The 18829-nt window shown below is 40.3% G+C and overlaps 1 protein-coding gene across 1 annotated transcript in view; it reads left to right on the top strand.

The window, feature by feature from the left end:
* Positions 1-18829, top strand: part of nexmifb (neurite extension and migration factor b) — a 99851-nt gene that overhangs the window by 70621 nt on the left and 10401 nt on the right. The window contains exon 2 of the mRNA XM_036569386.1: positions 10483-10604. Within this exon, the coding sequence (XP_036425279.1) occupies positions 10529-10604 (76 nt within the window). The 5' untranslated portion in view covers positions 10483-10528. The remainder of the gene's footprint in view (positions 1-10482; positions 10605-18829) is intronic.

Here is an 18829-nt window from a genome sequence, read left to right on the forward strand (position 1 = left end):
TGATTGATTTAAAAACAAATATTGCTAAATTGATGACTCAAGAAGGTGTCATTGTTAAAATAACTTAATAAGATATTAATAAATTGTAACCCTAACATGTTTTTCAAGTGTAATATATCTGTAAACGCTAGGGACACAAAAATGGACAATTTGCAGGGCAGATAGCTAACAGACTAAAGGACTCTCCACTGGTCTGATGAATCAAAATTTCAGATTGTTTATAGAAATAATGGATGTTGTGTTCTCCAGGCCAAAGAAGAAAGGAACCATCCAGATTGTTATAAGCATAAAGTTCAAAATCCAGGGTTTGTCATGATCTGGGAGGTATTAATGGGTAACTTGCTCATCTATGAAGGCACCATTGACGCTGAATTTATTTTAAGCAACACATTCTGCCTTTTAGATGCCGTCTTTTTCAAGTTTATCCATGCTTATTTCAACATGACGGCACCGACCCACATGCTGCTTGTGTTACAACAGCATGGCTGTGTAATCAGAGTACAGGTTCTAGACTGGCCAGCCTGCAATCCAGAACTGTCTCTCATTGAAAACGTGCAAAAGATAACAAGTGAAGGGCTCGTGTGGTTGTGCAGCTAAAGATTTGTGAAACAGAAGAACGGCAAAAAATTTGCTTTCAAAACTGGATTGTTTTTTGTCTGCAGTTCCCAAACGATAATTAAGTGCTGTTAAGAGGAAAAGTGATGTGTCACAGTGGTGAACCTGCTCCTATCTCAACTATTTTGGAGCGTGTTGCAGGCGTCAACTTTAGAATGAGCTTATGGTTAAAAAAAAAACAATGAAGTTCATGAAGGTCAAACATCAAATATTGTGTTTTCATATCAAGCAGAATCTACTAAACACTGTGTGCTGTTTTTATTAGGTTTATAAATACTGTCCCAACTTTTGGGAGGGTTTGTTCTTGTAAATGAGACTCTTTTGTTAATGTACTTCTCTTAAACCCCTCTAAACAGCATCCTCATGCGCACTCACACACACACACACACACACACACACACATCAAGGCATGATCGATATACGGTTGCCTGAAAAAAACGTAGATGTATCAATATTGGCATAAACCTAGCCGATAATGGACTGACATTCATAAATGCCTTATTTTATATAAAAAAAGATGCTTCTAAAATGAGGAGAATATGAAGAGAGTCACCCATGTTTACATGCTCTAATGCCTCTCTGTTCAGAGCCTGATAAACTACAGTAACCAACTATTGATCTGTATAACAGCAACAGCTGGTAAACTTAAAGACGAAACACCATTGTGGTTAAACTGACAAAAACAGACAGAATGCATTAAAACCTAGCGTTTGGCTTAAGGATATCATTTTATAACTGGAAAAGAACTTTGTGTGAATATAACGGATGAAAAATAAAGAACAACATAGGTTAAATAAACAGCTTCCAGCTCTGCAGTACTTGTATTATTGACAACTGATAATCACATCAGCCGATAACGCTCTTTAAACAGAAGTTGTCTGTTTAATTTTTAACCTTTTTAAATTATAATAGCTGATATTATTGATACTTGAGTTCCTTAAAATGAGTATCAGTATTGTATGTAGTTCTGGCCTTTTCCATATGGATGTTGGGGAATTCTACTACTTTCTCAAAATATCAGCATAACTCTAATGTTGAGATGTATATAAAGTCAGATTTATTTATTTTTTCTTTCCTGATTATGTTAAGAACCAGGAGTCGCAGTGTTTACAACACAAACATAGATAAAATTCTGTTTCCATCATCAGTACTCAGGACCACCACCGAGCAGGTATTGTTTGGGTGGGGGGTTCATTCTTAGCATTATCGATATCTATCATTATATAAAGCCTGTGTGACACCAAACCAGATTACAGAGTTCACCTTTTTAAATGTGCACACATAAAGCATCAGCCTTTTCCTGCTTCCTCAATTTTAATTAGATCAGAATAAAAATTTGAAGGGAAAAACTACATTAATTTTAAAGTTATCCTCATTGTTTTGCTCTTTGGGGTCTCTGGTACCCCAAACAATGAAATCTCACGAAAACATGATGCCGAATAGGGCTGGTTCAGATCGAGCCGGTTAGGACGTCTTTATCGTTGCACTGCGTCAGATAAGTTCCCCGAGCAGCCGTCCTGTTTGTCTCATCATGCTATAAGACCTCACTGCAGTATTTATTCATGTGGAAAAGATGCTCTGCAGGATCAGAATTTGCTCAGTAAAGCGTACGCAGAGCAGTGTTCTGTTTCAGACCGCAAGATCAGGACATCAGCTTCAAACAACTTGTCTGAAAAAACAAGAACGTGCGTGCAGGCCTGTGCTTATGACATATTAAGGCGCTATCTAGAACCGTCTGCTTGAGCGATCAAATATTAGGCTTGTTTTGTTTATTACAAGCTTTCAGCTGCTGCCTTGTGTGAGTGCGGCTGTGCCTCTTACGCACCTGACTCTGTTTTATTTTTCTCCTCTTTCATTCCTTTCCTACTCCGCGGATGCTGCTGCTGCTGCAGAGCCGTGTGAATGGGACCAGGGTCACTCGAGTCAAACGCTATATGTGCGAAGGTATGAATGAACAAGGAGCCGGGATGGTAATCGTGGCTGTAAACGTGGGGGAGAACGTGAGTGATGCATGTGTCTGGATGTCTAAATGGCCGGCTTTGTGTATGGCTGATAACGAGAGTTCAGGGCCCACTCCGATGAATCACTCTCTCTTCTCGAGGCCGGTTAGCTTCATGCTTGCGGCACTTTCTCTGCTCTCCCGCGCTGTCAGACACCATCACCCAGCCTCAGCAGCATCGCTTTATTCTTTTAAGCCGTCATCTATGTGCTTTTTTTTAAACACCACGCTTTGTTTAGTCATGCTGCGTGCGGAGAATATTTCTGAGTGTGACTTGAATATCAGCTATTTATATTTCTATATATTTATATTAGCTCCTCAGCCTCAGTAAATTTAGAAGTAAAAGAATAAGCTGCAAAACAGCCTGCTGTAAGTTCAGTGTTTTTGTGATGTCACAAAAAACAACTCGTGCGTATTTCCGCCTATGTGGTTTAGCCCCGCCCCCATATTTCAGTCTGGACTGCATTCTGAGTGACGAGATTTACAGATATCAGTTATAAAAACCGTTAAATTGTAAATAATATAATATATGTCCCGTGCTTAATAGCGGGACACGACCATCAAGCCATGCATGGTAATAGCGCCCCCCAGCGAAAGTGGATGATTACTAGCAGTGTAAACAGTTTACTTAAGGTGGAAAAGGCAAGAAGACACTCTGCACTCTTTTTTTGTATAAAACGTTATTCTGGAATTTAACAGCGAGATGTTCGGCATCCAGATCTCCCAGAAAATCTACATCCGGTTTATTTCAGCACTGCAGTCGACGGCAAAAGTTGAGAAAGTTAAGAAAATGAACTTTTGACTGAATGTTCCTCTTACCGTTGCGTTCTGTGGAACGTTGCCGGTGGAGGTGGCACAATTTTCCGTTATGGCTCCAATGAAAACAATGAAATATCTGGTTTTCCCACATCCGTCTGCTGCCAACATGTAAACATAACATAAGGGATAAAGAGAGGTTAAAAGATGTCAATGTAAAAATGAGTTATGACTGTTTTTAGTAGATAAAACCACATTATAGGTGAATCTCAGGGATTAAAAACAAAACACAAGAAAACCGTAGGATATGGGCCTCATAATTTATTTGAAAATAAGAGTTTTTAAACTGTATTTGTATTTATTTATAGTTATGTTAATGTTACATCAGTACTTAACCACCTTCAAAAGGCCAGGGTTCACCAGTGAGCCCCGACTTTTATTACATACTTCTATAATCTGAGAACAGCTCAGCCAGTTATAGTTACTGAATAATAGCCTTACGTTACGTAACAAGCCTGGGATTTTAAGGGGTTAAAGAAAACTACATTACAAAGAGAGCACATTTAGTCCTGTTTAACTGGAATTAGTGCAGCGCAGTTTGTGAAACATTGAATAAAAGCATTGTATTCATAAGTTTTGATAGCATTTTTTTAATGAGGCACTACTTAAAAAACCTCAGCAAAACAAAACATTGTGATTTATGTTGTGTATTATGAAAATGTCTCGAAGTACCATGGTTCTGTTTCAGCTATATTGACCATCCTTTCTGTTATGTAGTGTTCCACAAGCAAAAACAACATTTTCATCGCTGCCTAAGAATTTTGCACAATACTTGTATAAATTATTTAATTTCATTTAATTCTTTAACACCTTAAAATGCACATTTATTATTCTGTAATTTTGAGGGCTGTCACTGTTCATCACTTAATCAAGTGATCTGATTGTGTTGAGGATTAATTGGGTAATCTGCTGTTGTTGTTTTTTTAAAGGCCAAACAACAACAATACTCAAATACTTTACTGGAAAAAAGGTTAAATACTAAACATTATAATATAATAATGAACATGCACAAATCTTTATATAAAAGTGTTTTCGCGTGTTTGGACCACCTGAAAGGAGGGACCTCTGAGAAGCTTGGGCAGGAGTTCTGGGTGGCTTGACGAGATCCAGAGAAGACGGACCCCCAGCAAGGGGGAGCAGTAAAGGAAGAGTAGGAGGAGACAGAGTGGTGGGGTGCAAAATTTCCATCAAAGGAAACTGAAGGGAGAGAATTTGTCGGCCGTAGAATGTTGAGAGGGAGGAGTTTCGGGCTTGTTCCTTCTCCAAAACTTATTTTATAACTTCATAAGCCACAATCACATACTTAACCACTGTATTATCAGTCACTGTAGCAGAGTCGCTCTGGAATTCAGCTTTAGGTGCCTTTTGGAAACCATGAAGCATAATATTCTCAGAATTTTACACCTTTTAGTTTTTAGATTATTCAACAAGCTGTTTTAAATTAACTTAATCCTCCAGTTCTCTCAGTTGTTTTTTACAGCATGGTGATTATCACCTTTGTAACATCCTCAGCAGCATAATTACTTAATTAAAAAACATAATTAAAACGGCAGATTTTATGAAAAAAGAAACTTTTGTTTCAGTTTTCGGTTTCTGGTTTTAAGCTGCATCAGGTTTTGGTCAAAAATGTTCATTTTGGTGCATCACTTTTTTCTTAACATGCAGTTGATCAATGTTCTTTAACTCCAGACGATATGACAGAAAGAATCGTGACATTATTTATTTTCATAACGATATCAAACCGTCCTATCGCCTCATATCGCTTGCAGTTTAAAGGATTAAGCCCTTGCACAGTTGTAAAGTGAGGAAGTGCAAAATAAAAAAGTGGGAAAACGTGTTTGGTGTCCCAGACTTGCCTTCCTTTTTTTCTGCCAAGAATTGGCAGAACAAATGTCTCTGGAGATGCGCCAGAATAATGAAAAAACAACAAGAAACAGCTCTGTGATTCCCGCAGTCGTCTACCCTGATGACTTCGCTCTCGCCCCAGCGTCCTGTCAGATGAGTCGCGTGGAGGGAGGGTTTTCTGCTGCGTGCACCATCCCTCTCCACGTAAACCTCACAGCGTCTACCTCCTCTGACTCTCCAGAAGCTGCTGTGCCCACCAGCAGGAATGTAAAACAGCATCATTGACTTTGCGCACCTGACAGACGAGGCTTGCCATGCACCACATAGTAATTACTCACTGACCCAATGAGGCCCGGCGCCGAGGAATTGGGCACCCCCGCCCACGCCTTGCCTCATCTTTTGTTCCACCTAGAGCTGCAGACGAGGCCCCGCAATTGACTTCTGAATGCCGCAGCTATTCAAATGTTCTTGTATAGATAAATGTTTATTTGCAGTCGCAGTTTTATATCAGACCTAATCACTCTGGGAAACTATATTTGACCTCAGCATTCCTTTTAAAAAAGATTTCAAAAGATTTCTTTCGCCATTTGAAACAGCTGTGAAATTAGCAGCTAATGGATTAGAAGCAAATTGGGCATTTTAAAGGTTGCAGTGAGTCGTGTAGTGTAGCCGCTGGTCGTGTTAGGAGGACTAGAAACAGTTGCAAATCAGTCCACACCTGACCACACTCTCAGAAGATTTGGTGTGGAGTTTCAGGTGCCACGGTTCTATTCAGATGTTCTTGTGTAGATCAATATTTGACATCATTGTTTTATACCAGACCTAATCGCTCTGAGAATTCATAACTGACCTGAACGTTGGTCTTTTATGAAGATTTGAAAAGATTTATTTTGCCATTTAAAACAGCTGTGAAATCATCAGCTAATGAATTAGCAGCGAATTAGACTTTTTAAAGGCTGTGAGTCGTGGAGCGTGGCTGCTACCAGTTTCTGGTCGTGTTTGGAGGACTAGAAACAGCTGCAAATCAGACCACAGCTGAAACTAGATTGACTGGTTTAATATCACTGAAGGTGAAGTTGGATGACTAATGAATTAGCAGCAGTTTGGACATTTTAAAGGTTGAAAGTCACAAAGCGCAGCTTCCAGTTTCCAGTAATGGTGGGAGGACTAGAAACAGCTGCAAATCAAACTGTAATTGAAACTTTATCGATGTGGCAGGTTTAATGTTATTGACGGTGGAGATGGAGCTGTGGTGGTAGAACTATCGTGTGTTTTGGCTGGGAGTTTTACGTGGCGTTGCTGTAGGTTCTATCCAGATGTTCTTAGATGAACGTTCGTAGATAAATCAAGGTTTTATGTCAAACCTAATAACTCTAGAAATATATGTTTAACCTGAAAATTCCTCCGTCAAATAACCAGCTATAAAGGCTGTGAGGCGTGGAGTGTGGCTACTACCAGTGTCTGGAGACGGTGGGTGGTGGACGAACAGCTCCAGATCAGACCATGCCTGAAACTAGATTGACTGGATAAGGTTTCATGTCACTGAAGGTGAAGTCGGATCGAGGATGGTAGAACTCTCAGATGGTTTCAGTTGGACTTTTCAGTGGCATTTTGCCGCAGGTGCTATTAATACATTCTTGTATAGATAAATATTTGAAATCATGGTTTTATGTCAAACCTAATCAATCTAGGAATGTGTGTTTAACCTCAACATTACTATTTTAAAGGGATTTCGCACGACTTCTTTTGCCATTTGACACAAATGTAAAATTAGTCACTAATGAATTAGCAGCAGGTTGGACATTTTAAAGGTTGCAAGTCACAAAGTGCAGCTTCCAGTAATGCTGGGAGGACTAGAAACAGCTGCAAATCAAACCGCACCTGAAACTTTATCGATGTGGCAGGTTTAATGTTATTGAAGGTGGAGATGGAGCTGTGGTGGTAGAACTCTCGTGTGTTTTGGCTGGGAGTTTTAGGTGGTTCGTTGCTGTAGGTTCTATCCAGACGTTCTTAGATGAACGTTTGAAATCAAGGTTTTATGTCAAACCTAATCACTCTGGATATATACATGTTACCTGAAAGTTCCTCTCAGCTAATCAATTAGCAGTGAATTAGACTTTTTTAAAGGCTGTGAGTCGTGGAGTGTGGCTGCTACCAGTTTCTGGTGATGGTGGGTGGCGAACAGCTGCAAGTCAAATCATGTATGAAGTAGATTGACTTGACAAGGTTTAATATCACTAAGTGAGTTTACATGCACTTAATAATCTGATGACTGCAGAAAATCAGATTTTGTCAGTAATCCGATCAACACGTTCATATGCACTTGAGTCATCAGATAATGGGGAAACTCTGGGTCGAAATGAGTCAGACAGTCATCAGATTTCTGCTTTGTTTGTCTTCATGCTTCATCCCGCCACTTTACCTGAAAATATGCATACACCATCTAAAAGATAGAAAATATTTAAATAATTTCTTTTGTGTTTGGTTTCAGTGTCGCTCCAAAAATGTTCTGCTGCTTATTTCTAGTACCACAGTCTGAGACATTCGAAAGAAATCAGAGTCAGAGTTTACATGCACTGAGAACTCTGATTACTGAGCTAAAATCCAGCCTCTTTATCAGATTTCTTAGTCAGAGTTCTAGATCGGAGTAAGGTGTTTACATGACCGTTTGAATAATCAGATAACTGCATGAATAATCGGATATTGAGTGCATGTGAACGCACTCATTAGAAGTGAAGACAGAGCTGGGGTGGTAGAATCTGCCATCTTCACTTTCAATCATACCAAACCTTGTCGAGTCGATGTAGTTTCAGGCCTGTTATGAATTTGCAGCTGTTTGTCTTCTTTCCAACATTACCAGAAGCCACACTTCATAACTCACAACCGTTAAAACGTCCAATTTCCTGATAATCCATTAGCCACTAGTTTTAACGGTGGTTTCAAATGGCAAAAGAAATCTTATAAGATCTTTATAAAGCACTAACGTTCAGGTCAGTTATGAATTCTCAGAGCGATTCTGGCTGACATAAAACAATGACTTCAAATATTTATCTACACAAGAACATTTCAATAAACTCTCAAGTGTTTTGGCTGGAGTTTCAAGTGGCTGTGGGTTCAATATTTGACATCATTGTTTTATACCCGACCCAATCACTCTGAGAATTTATAACTTCCCTGAACATTTGAGTCAAACCCACAGCCACTTGAAACTCCAGCCAAAACACTTGAGAGTTTATTGAAATGTTCTTGTGTAGATAAATATTTGAAGTCATTGTTTTATGTCAGCCAGAATCGCTCTGAGAATTCATAACTGACCTGAACGTTAGTGCTTTATAAAGATCTTATAAGATTTCTTTTGCTATTTGAAACCACCGTTAAACTAGTGGCTAATGGATTATCAGGAAATTGGACGTTTTAACCATTGTGAGTTATGAAGTGTGGCTTCTGGTAATGTTGGAAAGAAGACAAACAGCTGCAAATTCATAACAGGCCTGAAACTACATTGACTCAACAAGGTTTAGTATGATTGAAAGTGGAGGTAGAGCTGGGGTGGGAGAGTTTAAGATGGCATGTTGCTGTAGGTTCTATTCAAATGTTGTTATATAGATAAATATCTGAAATCATAGTTTTATATCAAACATCACTCTGGGAAGGTATATTTCACCAGAACGTTCCTCTTTTACAAAGTTTTCAAAAGATTTCCTTTGCCATTTAGAAGATAGAGTTGGCGTGGTAGAACCTTTCGGGGTGGTAGAGTTTACTGTAGGCTGTATTGAAATGTTTTTGAATATAAAAATGTCTGTGACGGTTTTTATATCATATGCCATTTAAGCGGCTGTTGAATTTGCGGCCAATAAATTAGCAGCAGATCAGATATTTTAAAGGTTGCAGCTGTGAAGGTAAGACGTTGAATGTGAAATGGTTTCATAATTAATTAATTTAAATGGGAGTTTGTTCTTAATTGGCTCGCCTTATTACACAAAGGTTAAATAGATACAGTGTAAAGAAAAAAAGTTGAGTAAGAAGGTAGTTCAACACAAACCCAATCACGTAGCGCGTCCCTGTGCTGGGGGGACAGGGGCAACACTGTCGGATGTTGGTTTCTTCTCCAGCTGAATACATAAGCCAGAGGGATGCTATTCCATGCAATCAACATCCCTCAACTGACATTTAATACAACGTGTGCATGACTGCTCGACTGCAGAGGCCCTCTCTCCCTCTCCACCGCTTCAGGCAGCCCTCTACCCCTCACTGACAGCATCCGCAATGCACAGTCCAAACTGTATTATTTTAGCCTCATGGCTGACTTCCCCGCTCATAAACCTCTGCTCAGGTTCATCTTTTTCTTTTGAAGACAGTTTTACTTTTATCTCTTTTTCTCTTCTCTGCCTCCCCTTTCTGCTCATTAGGTGTGATATGTGGCCTGTTCCCTTTTCTCTCCCCTTTATTCCTCCTGTCACTGTAGTGCTAGAGCAGCAAATGGCTCTTACATGGAGATTTCAGTTTGCTCAGTAGAGCTATGTATATCCTTCATTTCTTCCCCGCTTAGTCACTACGAGTCCAGCACTGTGGTTCCTATGAGCCCAGTCCTTTGAGCAGGCGGTCTGTGTCTGTTGAGCACGTGGGCTAAATCCTGGAGGAGGGCGGCCTCACGCATTTGCTTTTCTTATGTTGTAAATACTTAATAAATAAATTAAAAGCTATATATACGTACTAGGTTTCCAGGGGTTAACAACTATAATGTCAATGTGAAATTGAGATTAAAATAGCAAAGTGCTCCATTGCGTTGCCTTGGTGATCATAGCTGTGATTCTTTACGAACTTCTCGCCTCGCAGATTTAAAGTTCATAGCATGAGTGACTTGGGTTCATGGCGGAGTGGAGACTCACTTCAATCACTGTACACAGTGTTCTCAGTGGCATTGAAAACAGGAATCCTCCAAATTTACTAGTATGAGTGAACTGATATAAAGGAGTCTGTTACTGAGAACTGGGGCACAACATCAGGTCCACTGTTTGGTGTTTTTTGCTGTGGGACAGTGAAGATGATGCACAGGGAGTGACACAGTGTTCCCAGTGGCATGAAATAGAGGACTCTTTTACCAGTTTTTACCAGTTCCCATGAATTGAAGTCTGTCACAGTGCTATATTTTCAGGTGCGCTTTTGTTGGGGTACAACTTCAAGTCCTCTGTTTGGTGTTTCTTCAGGTGGGACAGTGGAGATGATGCACAAGAGGCGTGACGTGTCCCATTGATGGATGTCCTAAAGGAGACCAGTCTCATTGTGCAGGCTTTGAACTCAACGCAGACCAATGCACTGGACCAGACCGGTAAGGCAGTGAAGCGTACAGTAAATACAGGGAGAATCACTTGAAAGAGGCCCCAAATATTCTGTTGTAGCTCCTGTTAAGATGAAGCCATCTGAACCAAAAAATACGCTGCATACATTGACGTGTGTGTAATCGATTGCATTACATGCGATGCTGGAAGTGATCTCCGTTTTCCGCCAGACACATGAAGGGGTACGGCGGTATGCACTCGGAAGTTGCAAACGGAGGTTAAACGTCATGACGGCTGTCCGGCGCCTACCTCATCGCTCTGGCGCAGGGGCATCCCAGGTTGTTCCAAGCTCCATATACTGAGGAGCTCATTGCATGTTGTTTTGTTCAGATTGCTTCGTCCTAGCGAGAGTTATTATAGAATATTCGGGGCCTCTTTTGAGTGAATCTCCCTGTAGAATTTAACTCTTTACCTATTTACCAGCATTAACACCTACATTCTGTGTTCTTTCAAGGTAACCATGGTTCTTGTCCTTTTGTTGTACAGAGAACAAAATAAAATCGAAAACGCTTTTGAGTTTTGAGTGCAGATGCCATGAAATTCCACTCTATTCCGCTTGGATTTACACATTGCGGCATTAATCTCGAGTCTTAGGTCACTGGCTCCCTCGTTCGCTGGGTGGCGCGCTCCAGTGCCGGTAGCTCCTATGTACCATGCCTGCGAGCCTGTCAGGCTCTAGTTTATCACGAGCAGTCCTCCTGCTCAGCTCCGGCTGAGGGACTTGGAGCCCTGAGCTGGGCCGACCCCTCTGTCACAATCACAGAGATAAGTACCGGAGCAAGTCTTCGCTCTCAGCGAATGAAAAACAGCACCATTCAGCTCCGGATCGGAGCCTCTTTTCAGGGGGAACAGCGATGAATCATCCCGCAGTTATTCTCCTCTCATTACCAACATCCGGTGCGGATAAATTGATCTTTCGCCACCATTCACAAATGCCAGAGACCATTAAGGACCGGACTGCCGGCTGCTTTAACAAATGTGCAGGAGCTGCTTGCTCTCCCACAATGCCGTTCTTCACACCTCTGGAATTTAAGTGCCTCAGTGTGGTGGCTTCAGGAGGAAAGAGGGGAGGGGACCAATGGAAATGTCATGAAAGAAAATGGTTGTAGTTCACTGTGGCTTTATAGTGCCTGGATGTCTTCACTTCTGTGGTGAGAGTTATTGGACGATTGCCAGGCTAATACAGAGTGATATATATTACGCTGTACTGGCTGGAGACGTCTGGCAGATCTGCTCAATTGTCAGATTCACATCTATAAACATTTTAAAGTGGAGATCATCAATATGGTATTTCTGGGCAGATAACGATAATCGTTGATTTACTGTATTGTAGCTGATACTGATACCAAGCAGTTTATTTCTCCTGAGTGACTTCTGTAGGTGTGGCACGAACATGGAATTATTTATATATATATATATATATATATATATATATATAAAATCTTTTTATAAATGATTGTGATTAACAGTTTGTCTTTTTGGTTAATTGTATGCAGCTATTAAAGTAGAAGCAAAAGTGCCCAAATTGATTCCTAGCGGTCAATACTTCCCTAAGGACACTTTATTTTGAGTGTCCTTTTTAGATTAAACAAACACTAAATGGACTCTCAGTAACATGTCAAAAACATATGAGGATTAGGATTAGGGCTTGGGTTGAGGTTAAGGTCAGGGTTAGGATTAGGCCCAGGGTGAGGGTTAGGATTAGGTTTTGGGTTGGGGTTAAGGTTAGGGTTAGGATTAGGATTAGGGTCAGGGTGAGGGTTAGGATTATGTTTTGGGTTGAGGTTGAGGTTAGGTTAGGATTAGGATTAGGGTCAGCGTGAGGGTTAGGATTAGGTTTAGGGTTGAGGTTAAGGTTAGGGTTAGGATTAGGATTAGGGTCAGGGTTAGGATTATGTTTTGGGTTGAGGTTAAGGTTAGGTTAGGATTAGGATTAGGGTCAGCGTGAGGGTTAGGATTAGGTTTAGGGTTGAGGTTAGGGTTAGGATTAGGATTAGGGTCAGGGTGAGGGTTAGGATTATGTTTTGGGTTGAGGTTAAGGTTAGGTTAGGATTAGGATTAGGGTCAGGGTGAGGGCTGGATTAGGTTTTGGGTTGAGATTAAGGTCAGGGTTAGGATTAGGGCCAGAGTGAGGGTAAGGATTAGGTTTTGGGTTGAGATTAAGGTCAGGGTTAGGATTAGGCCCAGGGTGAGGATTAGGTGTTGGGTAAGGTTGGTAAGGTTAGGTTTTGCATAATGGAAGTAACATATTAACAGAACATCTACAAGATATTTACTTCCATGTATTCAGATGCTTCACTGATATGTTGTTGATGTGTTACTGATAATCTGTAAAGAGTTTATTAATCATCTACAAAGGACCACTCAGAATAGAGTGTTACCCACAGCTCAAGAAAAAAACAAACATTACTCATCACTGCTTTCTAAACATGTTAAAGCTCTAGCCAGAAGTTAGAACCTTTGGAGTTTTCATCAGATTTATGATGATCTCAATAAATCCCTTTTTCTGCTTTCTTTTATTTACATGAATTTACCCTACAGATAGAAATTCACAGTTTGTTTGTAATGTAAACATACAATTGTAAAAGATAACAGCTGTGAAAAATAATTACAATCTCAAAGCTCAAATATCTGGCAATTATGTAATTGCGATGGGTCTATGGGTAGGCTGGAGCCTAGAAAGGAAACTGAACCCATGATCTTCTGTGGGCTTCAGATGGCAGTGATATTATCCACTGTGCCAGTGGCTCCCGACTCTAGTCCTAGTTTTGTGCCCAGTCAAAAGAGCTTTGGTGAGGTCAGGCACTGATGTTGGATGAGAGGGCCTGTTTGGCAGTCAGTGTTCCAGTTCATCCCAAAGGTAGTCAGTGGGGTTGAGGTCAGGGCTCTCAGCAGGCCACTGGAGCTCCTCCACACCAGACTCGTCACACCATGTCTTTATAGACTTCGCTTTATGCACAGGGGCTCAGTCCTGCTGGAACAGGAAAGGGCCTTCTCCAAACTGTTGCCACAAAGTTGGAGGCACATAAAGAGCTTGTTTGCAAAAAAACAATAAACGCCATCCTTTAAAAAAAACAGCTGATGGTCGTGAATTACTCTTAACACACAGCTCATTCTGAGCCCTAAATACGTTTCGTCACAAAAGCCATTATTGTTCATTGTCAAGGCATCACAGGTTTACGTTCTACAGCAGAAACAATCAAGCGCCAGCGCTGTTCTCCAGCAGAACCCGGTTAATCCGGTCACCGAATCAGTGCGCAGTATTCAGCTCAGGTGACACAACACTGCCGCAAACTGCTTTAGGCAAAATCTTCTCCATAGAAAGTTCATTACATAGGTCAAAATATTGGCTACTGCATCTAAACAGTGCACAGTGTGTCTAACAGAGGACCACTTTGAATTCAGCCATGTGTGAACAATTCCATGCTGGACATAAAGCCAAAATTTCATAACTCACATAGTGCACTAGTGAGCCGTTTGAGGTTCAGCCTCAGGATTTTCTGAGGTATGATCTCATAGATGTTTAAAATTCTCCATTAATGGGCTGTTTTTGCAATTTTCAGCACTTTATCTACTTGTTTTATGTTAAAGAATGTTAAATATTGCACTTAAAAGAAACTCGTATTCATTACATAGCTTTAACTCTGAAACATGAAATAGCCGTTGGAGTTATCTACTCTCGCAAATAAACAAAATTTAAATAAAAAAATTAATAATTTTTCAGCTCCCGAGTGGTGCGACCATTTAAACGTTGACCCTATCACGAGGGGATTGCGAGTTCGATCCCTGGTGCTACAGCCATCCGTGTCCGGGAGTCCAAGAGAGCACTATTGGCCTCTCTGTTTCTGGGTGGGTAGGATGCCCCCCCGTGTCCCCCATCACTCAAATACAGTGCTACTCAGCGCAGGCGTAACAGATCTGGCGGTTGGCGCTTCCCTCCGAGCGTGTTCGGCTGTCCAGTGACGTTGCGTGAGCGGCACTTCGAAAAATGCAATGCGGTGGTGCTTCACAGGTCTCAGAGGAAGCCTAAGCTAGCCCTCGCCCTCCTAGAGCTGGTAGGGTCATGTTAATGGGGGGGAGTTGTAACTATTGGGTGGGAAAAATTTTGTAAGTTACCTGTATTTTGTTATTTTTACTTAATCAAAATAATCTAACTGCAGTTTGACTTGATATTACCTAGAATTCACAATAAAAACCTGATTTGTGAAAATTAATTAAAATAGAGATATTTGTTTTTGCGAACAAGCTCTTCATGTGTGGTCTAAAATGTTGTTGTATGCTGTACCATTACCATTACCCTTCACTAGAACTAAGGGGACCCAAACCCTGAAAAACAGCCCTACATTTGACCAGGGCAGAAATTTCACAAACTAACTGTGAAAAGTGGCACCCGATGACAGTGAAACATGTAAAGTCACTGAGCTTTTGTCAGCCAGTGTTTGTATGTGGAGACTGCATGGCTATGCACTTGATTTTATACACCTCCTAGCAAAGAATGTGGCTGAAACACCAGAACACAATCATTGGGAGGGGTGTCCAAACATTTGGCTATGTCGTGTATCTTGCATCCCTAATTTTGATATAGAAACATATTAGGTATTTTTAGTGAACACTAATTTTTGAAGCATTCAAAGCCTGTAAGAAAAAGACAGATGCACTGACACACGGCTGCCTTGGCTCATTTCAGATCAACGAAGGGCAAATTTGTTTTCTCTGAAACAAAGCAGACAAGCCAGGACCTTCATTCTGCCATGTCAAAACAGGCAGGCATGTGGTCATTTATGCACAGAGCTATCTGGCAGAAACCGGACCTGGACTGAGACTCGCTGACTGACTAGAAATCAGAAGCGTCTAGGGATCCCAGCACCAACCTGGATCCAAATCACTTTTCCAAACAAGCTTTTTTTTCCTCATGCGTGGCCTTAGAGAGCATCCTTGATTTGAATCTCCCAGGTTTCGAAAACTATTTATTACTAGTTATAATCACATCCTGGTCTTTGTTTTTCCTTGTGCATATGCCAAGGTCGATAAAATGCAGCGTCAGCTGTAAATACGAGGTCCATTTGGGGAATGTTTCTCTCCTCTTCCTCAGTCCTGGTGTTGAGAATCCTTAACAGGGAAGCAAGGCTTAAGCGTTTGAGCGTACTCTGTGTCTCGCATGGTAAATCTTGGCAGTGGTTAGGTTCAGGACATCACTGCCTCTTGCCAAAAGTCAGGATCGCCCCATATGCTCTTTCGTGGTTGCCTGCAGAATACTATGATTGTAAAAACAAAACAAAAAAAACATTAGAACCACATACAATACTACATTAAGCATAGTGTAAATGAACCACTGTCTCGCTGTCTCACTTTCTGTTTTTATAAGTGCATGCTGAATGTTGCAGAAATTTTTGATAGCAAGTGAAAAGTGTGACATTACTTCCCTCTCACCCTCCCGATGTCAGAACCAATTAGTCAGCTTCTGTCAACTCCCCGTGATACTCTGCTCTACAGCTTGGCAGAAAGAGCAGCAATCGCCTGTTGGAACAGCTGAGGATTCTGGACTAACATGCAAAGACTATTCCAAGACATAAACACTGAAACTGTTACATAGCGAATCGTAACTGAATAAAATGGACTATGTTCTGTCCTGTAATTCACAGATCTGGATTGTTTTCTAAAACAAAAAAAAAGCTTTTTTGGTTTAAAGTAGTCTTTTGGTATGAATAGGAATCACAGAGACCCATATTTACCTTCTAGAGCAAGTGTTTTGTCTGTTTATCCTACGGAATACATCTGTATGGAAAAAGTGGACCACTTCCTTTTATCAGTTAAGATAAGATAAGATAATCCTTTATTAGTCTTTCTCAGAAATTCTCAGTGTTACAGCAGCAAAGGGAGAGCAGGACACTCAAGAAAAAGAAGAGAATTAACGAGCAATTAATTAACCTTTTTAATTACTTGTTGCTATACAGACAATATATATAATACTAAAAGTAAAAAATAAGATAAAAAATATAAACTTTCACAAAAATAAACAATATAAAGGATTATAAATCAATAAAAGCTAAAATATTTACACTGTAAGGATATTTTACCCAAATTTCACTTTGAGTTTTGCACATGAGGTACTGGTTTATGTTGCACGTGTGATGGTGAGGAGTTAACAATATAAACATAATAAATAGAAAAGCAAAAAATCTTGAGATGTTCTTGAGATGTTTGATAACTGTGGGTCAGCGTCTCAGTGTCTGTGCTACATCCTTCCTCAGTAAATGTAATGGTCCATACCTACAGCTGATACAGAGAACACAGAAAACCCACTAATAGAAATGATGACGATACATTACGCTGAGCGAATTCTACTGAATTTTCAAAAAAAATAGTATGTAAACAAAGTAATTCAAAGTGTTTTCATGTGAAATGCATGATCTAGAGAAGAACGTACCCAGTCAGAATTGGCTGTGATGGGAATCAGACAGCAGAAAGGTTTAATGCTTGTAAAAGCGACTTCACAGAAAACATTTCTTTGAATTGGGTACAAATACGTTGCTGGATGTCTGAGACGATGTTATAAACAATATTTTTAAAAATAAATCCATGGTAAATTCCACATGTAGTGTGTTGTGAAGCGAAACAGTATTCGAAGAAAACTGATAATATTTGTCAGATTTATCCTTTAGTTACCGTTGTATTCCAAAAGTGGAGTTTAAAATAATCTTAAAAGTCAGAAAATGGGACTTCAAAAAAACCATGCAAGACCTGGTAGACCACCAAAACTGTCGCCATCAGATAAACTTGAAGTACTTAAAGCTTTCATCTTTCAGAGTTCCACTTCTGCTTTAGATCTGAAACATCCATTCTGTCCGTTCTTCCACTTTGAGCAGACACCTCAGTGATATGGGTCTGAAAGGCCGTGTAGCTGCCAAGAAGGCATTACTGAGAAAAAAAAAAAGAATTGGACAAAAAACAATAAATTCCAAACTGTCATCACCACTGAGCAGCGTTTCAGTCGGCAGCTGAGACAGAAGAACAGCTAAACAACCTGGAATCAGCCAGAAATGAACCCAACACCATTCGCCAAACTAAATGGGCTGTAAGATGCTTTACAGACTGGCTGGAACAAAACAACGTTAATATTGATCTGGCAAAAACTGACAAAACTGAGCTAAACTTGATATTGCGGCAGTTTTATGGCTCAGTCTGATTTGGTCAGACTCTGAAGATCAGACTACACATTTTTTATTTAACTGTTGTATAGAAGCAATAGAACACTCAAGGAGTGTGTTATCGCCAATAACATCACGGCTGTGATGATCTACGGCGACCAACGCGATAACACACTCCCCCTCTTAAACATGTATGTTTTGTGCATTTTTCCATGACGCTGGAAACCTGTACTTGTGGCCGTTTTGACTGGAAATGAAATAAAAAAGGTGGTTTCTGCACAGTACAGTACAAAAACACGTGTAGGTTCACCGGCCATTTTGGACAGAAATTAAAAAATGGTTATATTTACACTGCAGGTGTTGCAACCCTTGGTTTCTGTCACCACCACAGCAAAGAAATCTATACGTTTATCTACAATGCAGCATTTCACATCACTGAATCTCAGCAATTGAATTATAATCAGTGGAAGTCAAATTTAATGCAGTGCCAGCTTTGAGAGATTCGGATATTGTTCAGTGACAGATCATGGTTTTGAGCTTTGAGCCTACTTGGGCAATGATTACCAAACTGAACGCCTACAAAATGGTGTGAATATGTTGTGGTGGAGGGTATATGTGTGCATTCATTCATGCTTGGGTTAGTGTTTTGGCTTGGAGGGGTTTAGTGTTATCATGGGTCCATCTGTTTTCAGCTGGACCATTAGCTTCTCAGCTGTTCGAATGCTGCTGTGCCTTATAGCAGACGAGTGCGCACACACATGCACTCTGTGTGTGTGTGTGCGTGTGTGTGTGTGTGAGTGTGTGTGTGGGCATTCGTCTGCTATAAGAGAACAGTTTTTAGACATGGGATATATAAATACATGGTTTCTAATGTTGCTTTTTCTTTTTTAAGGAACTTAAAAATATTATATATAATATATATTATAAATTAATGGTGTGCCCTCGAATGTGGTAAAAGAATGGTGCCTAAATACACTCCTTATTTATGCTTATGTAATTACATTTCAAAATCTGATCTGCATCACCAGTCAAAGAGTAAAACCACACTTGCTTTTGATGTTAACCAT

This window comes from Colossoma macropomum, unplaced genomic scaffold (assembly GCF_904425465.1).
Source record: "Colossoma macropomum unplaced genomic scaffold, Colossoma_macropomum, whole genome shotgun sequence".
Taxonomy (NCBI): Eukaryota; Metazoa; Chordata; class Actinopteri; order Characiformes; family Serrasalmidae; genus Colossoma; species Colossoma macropomum.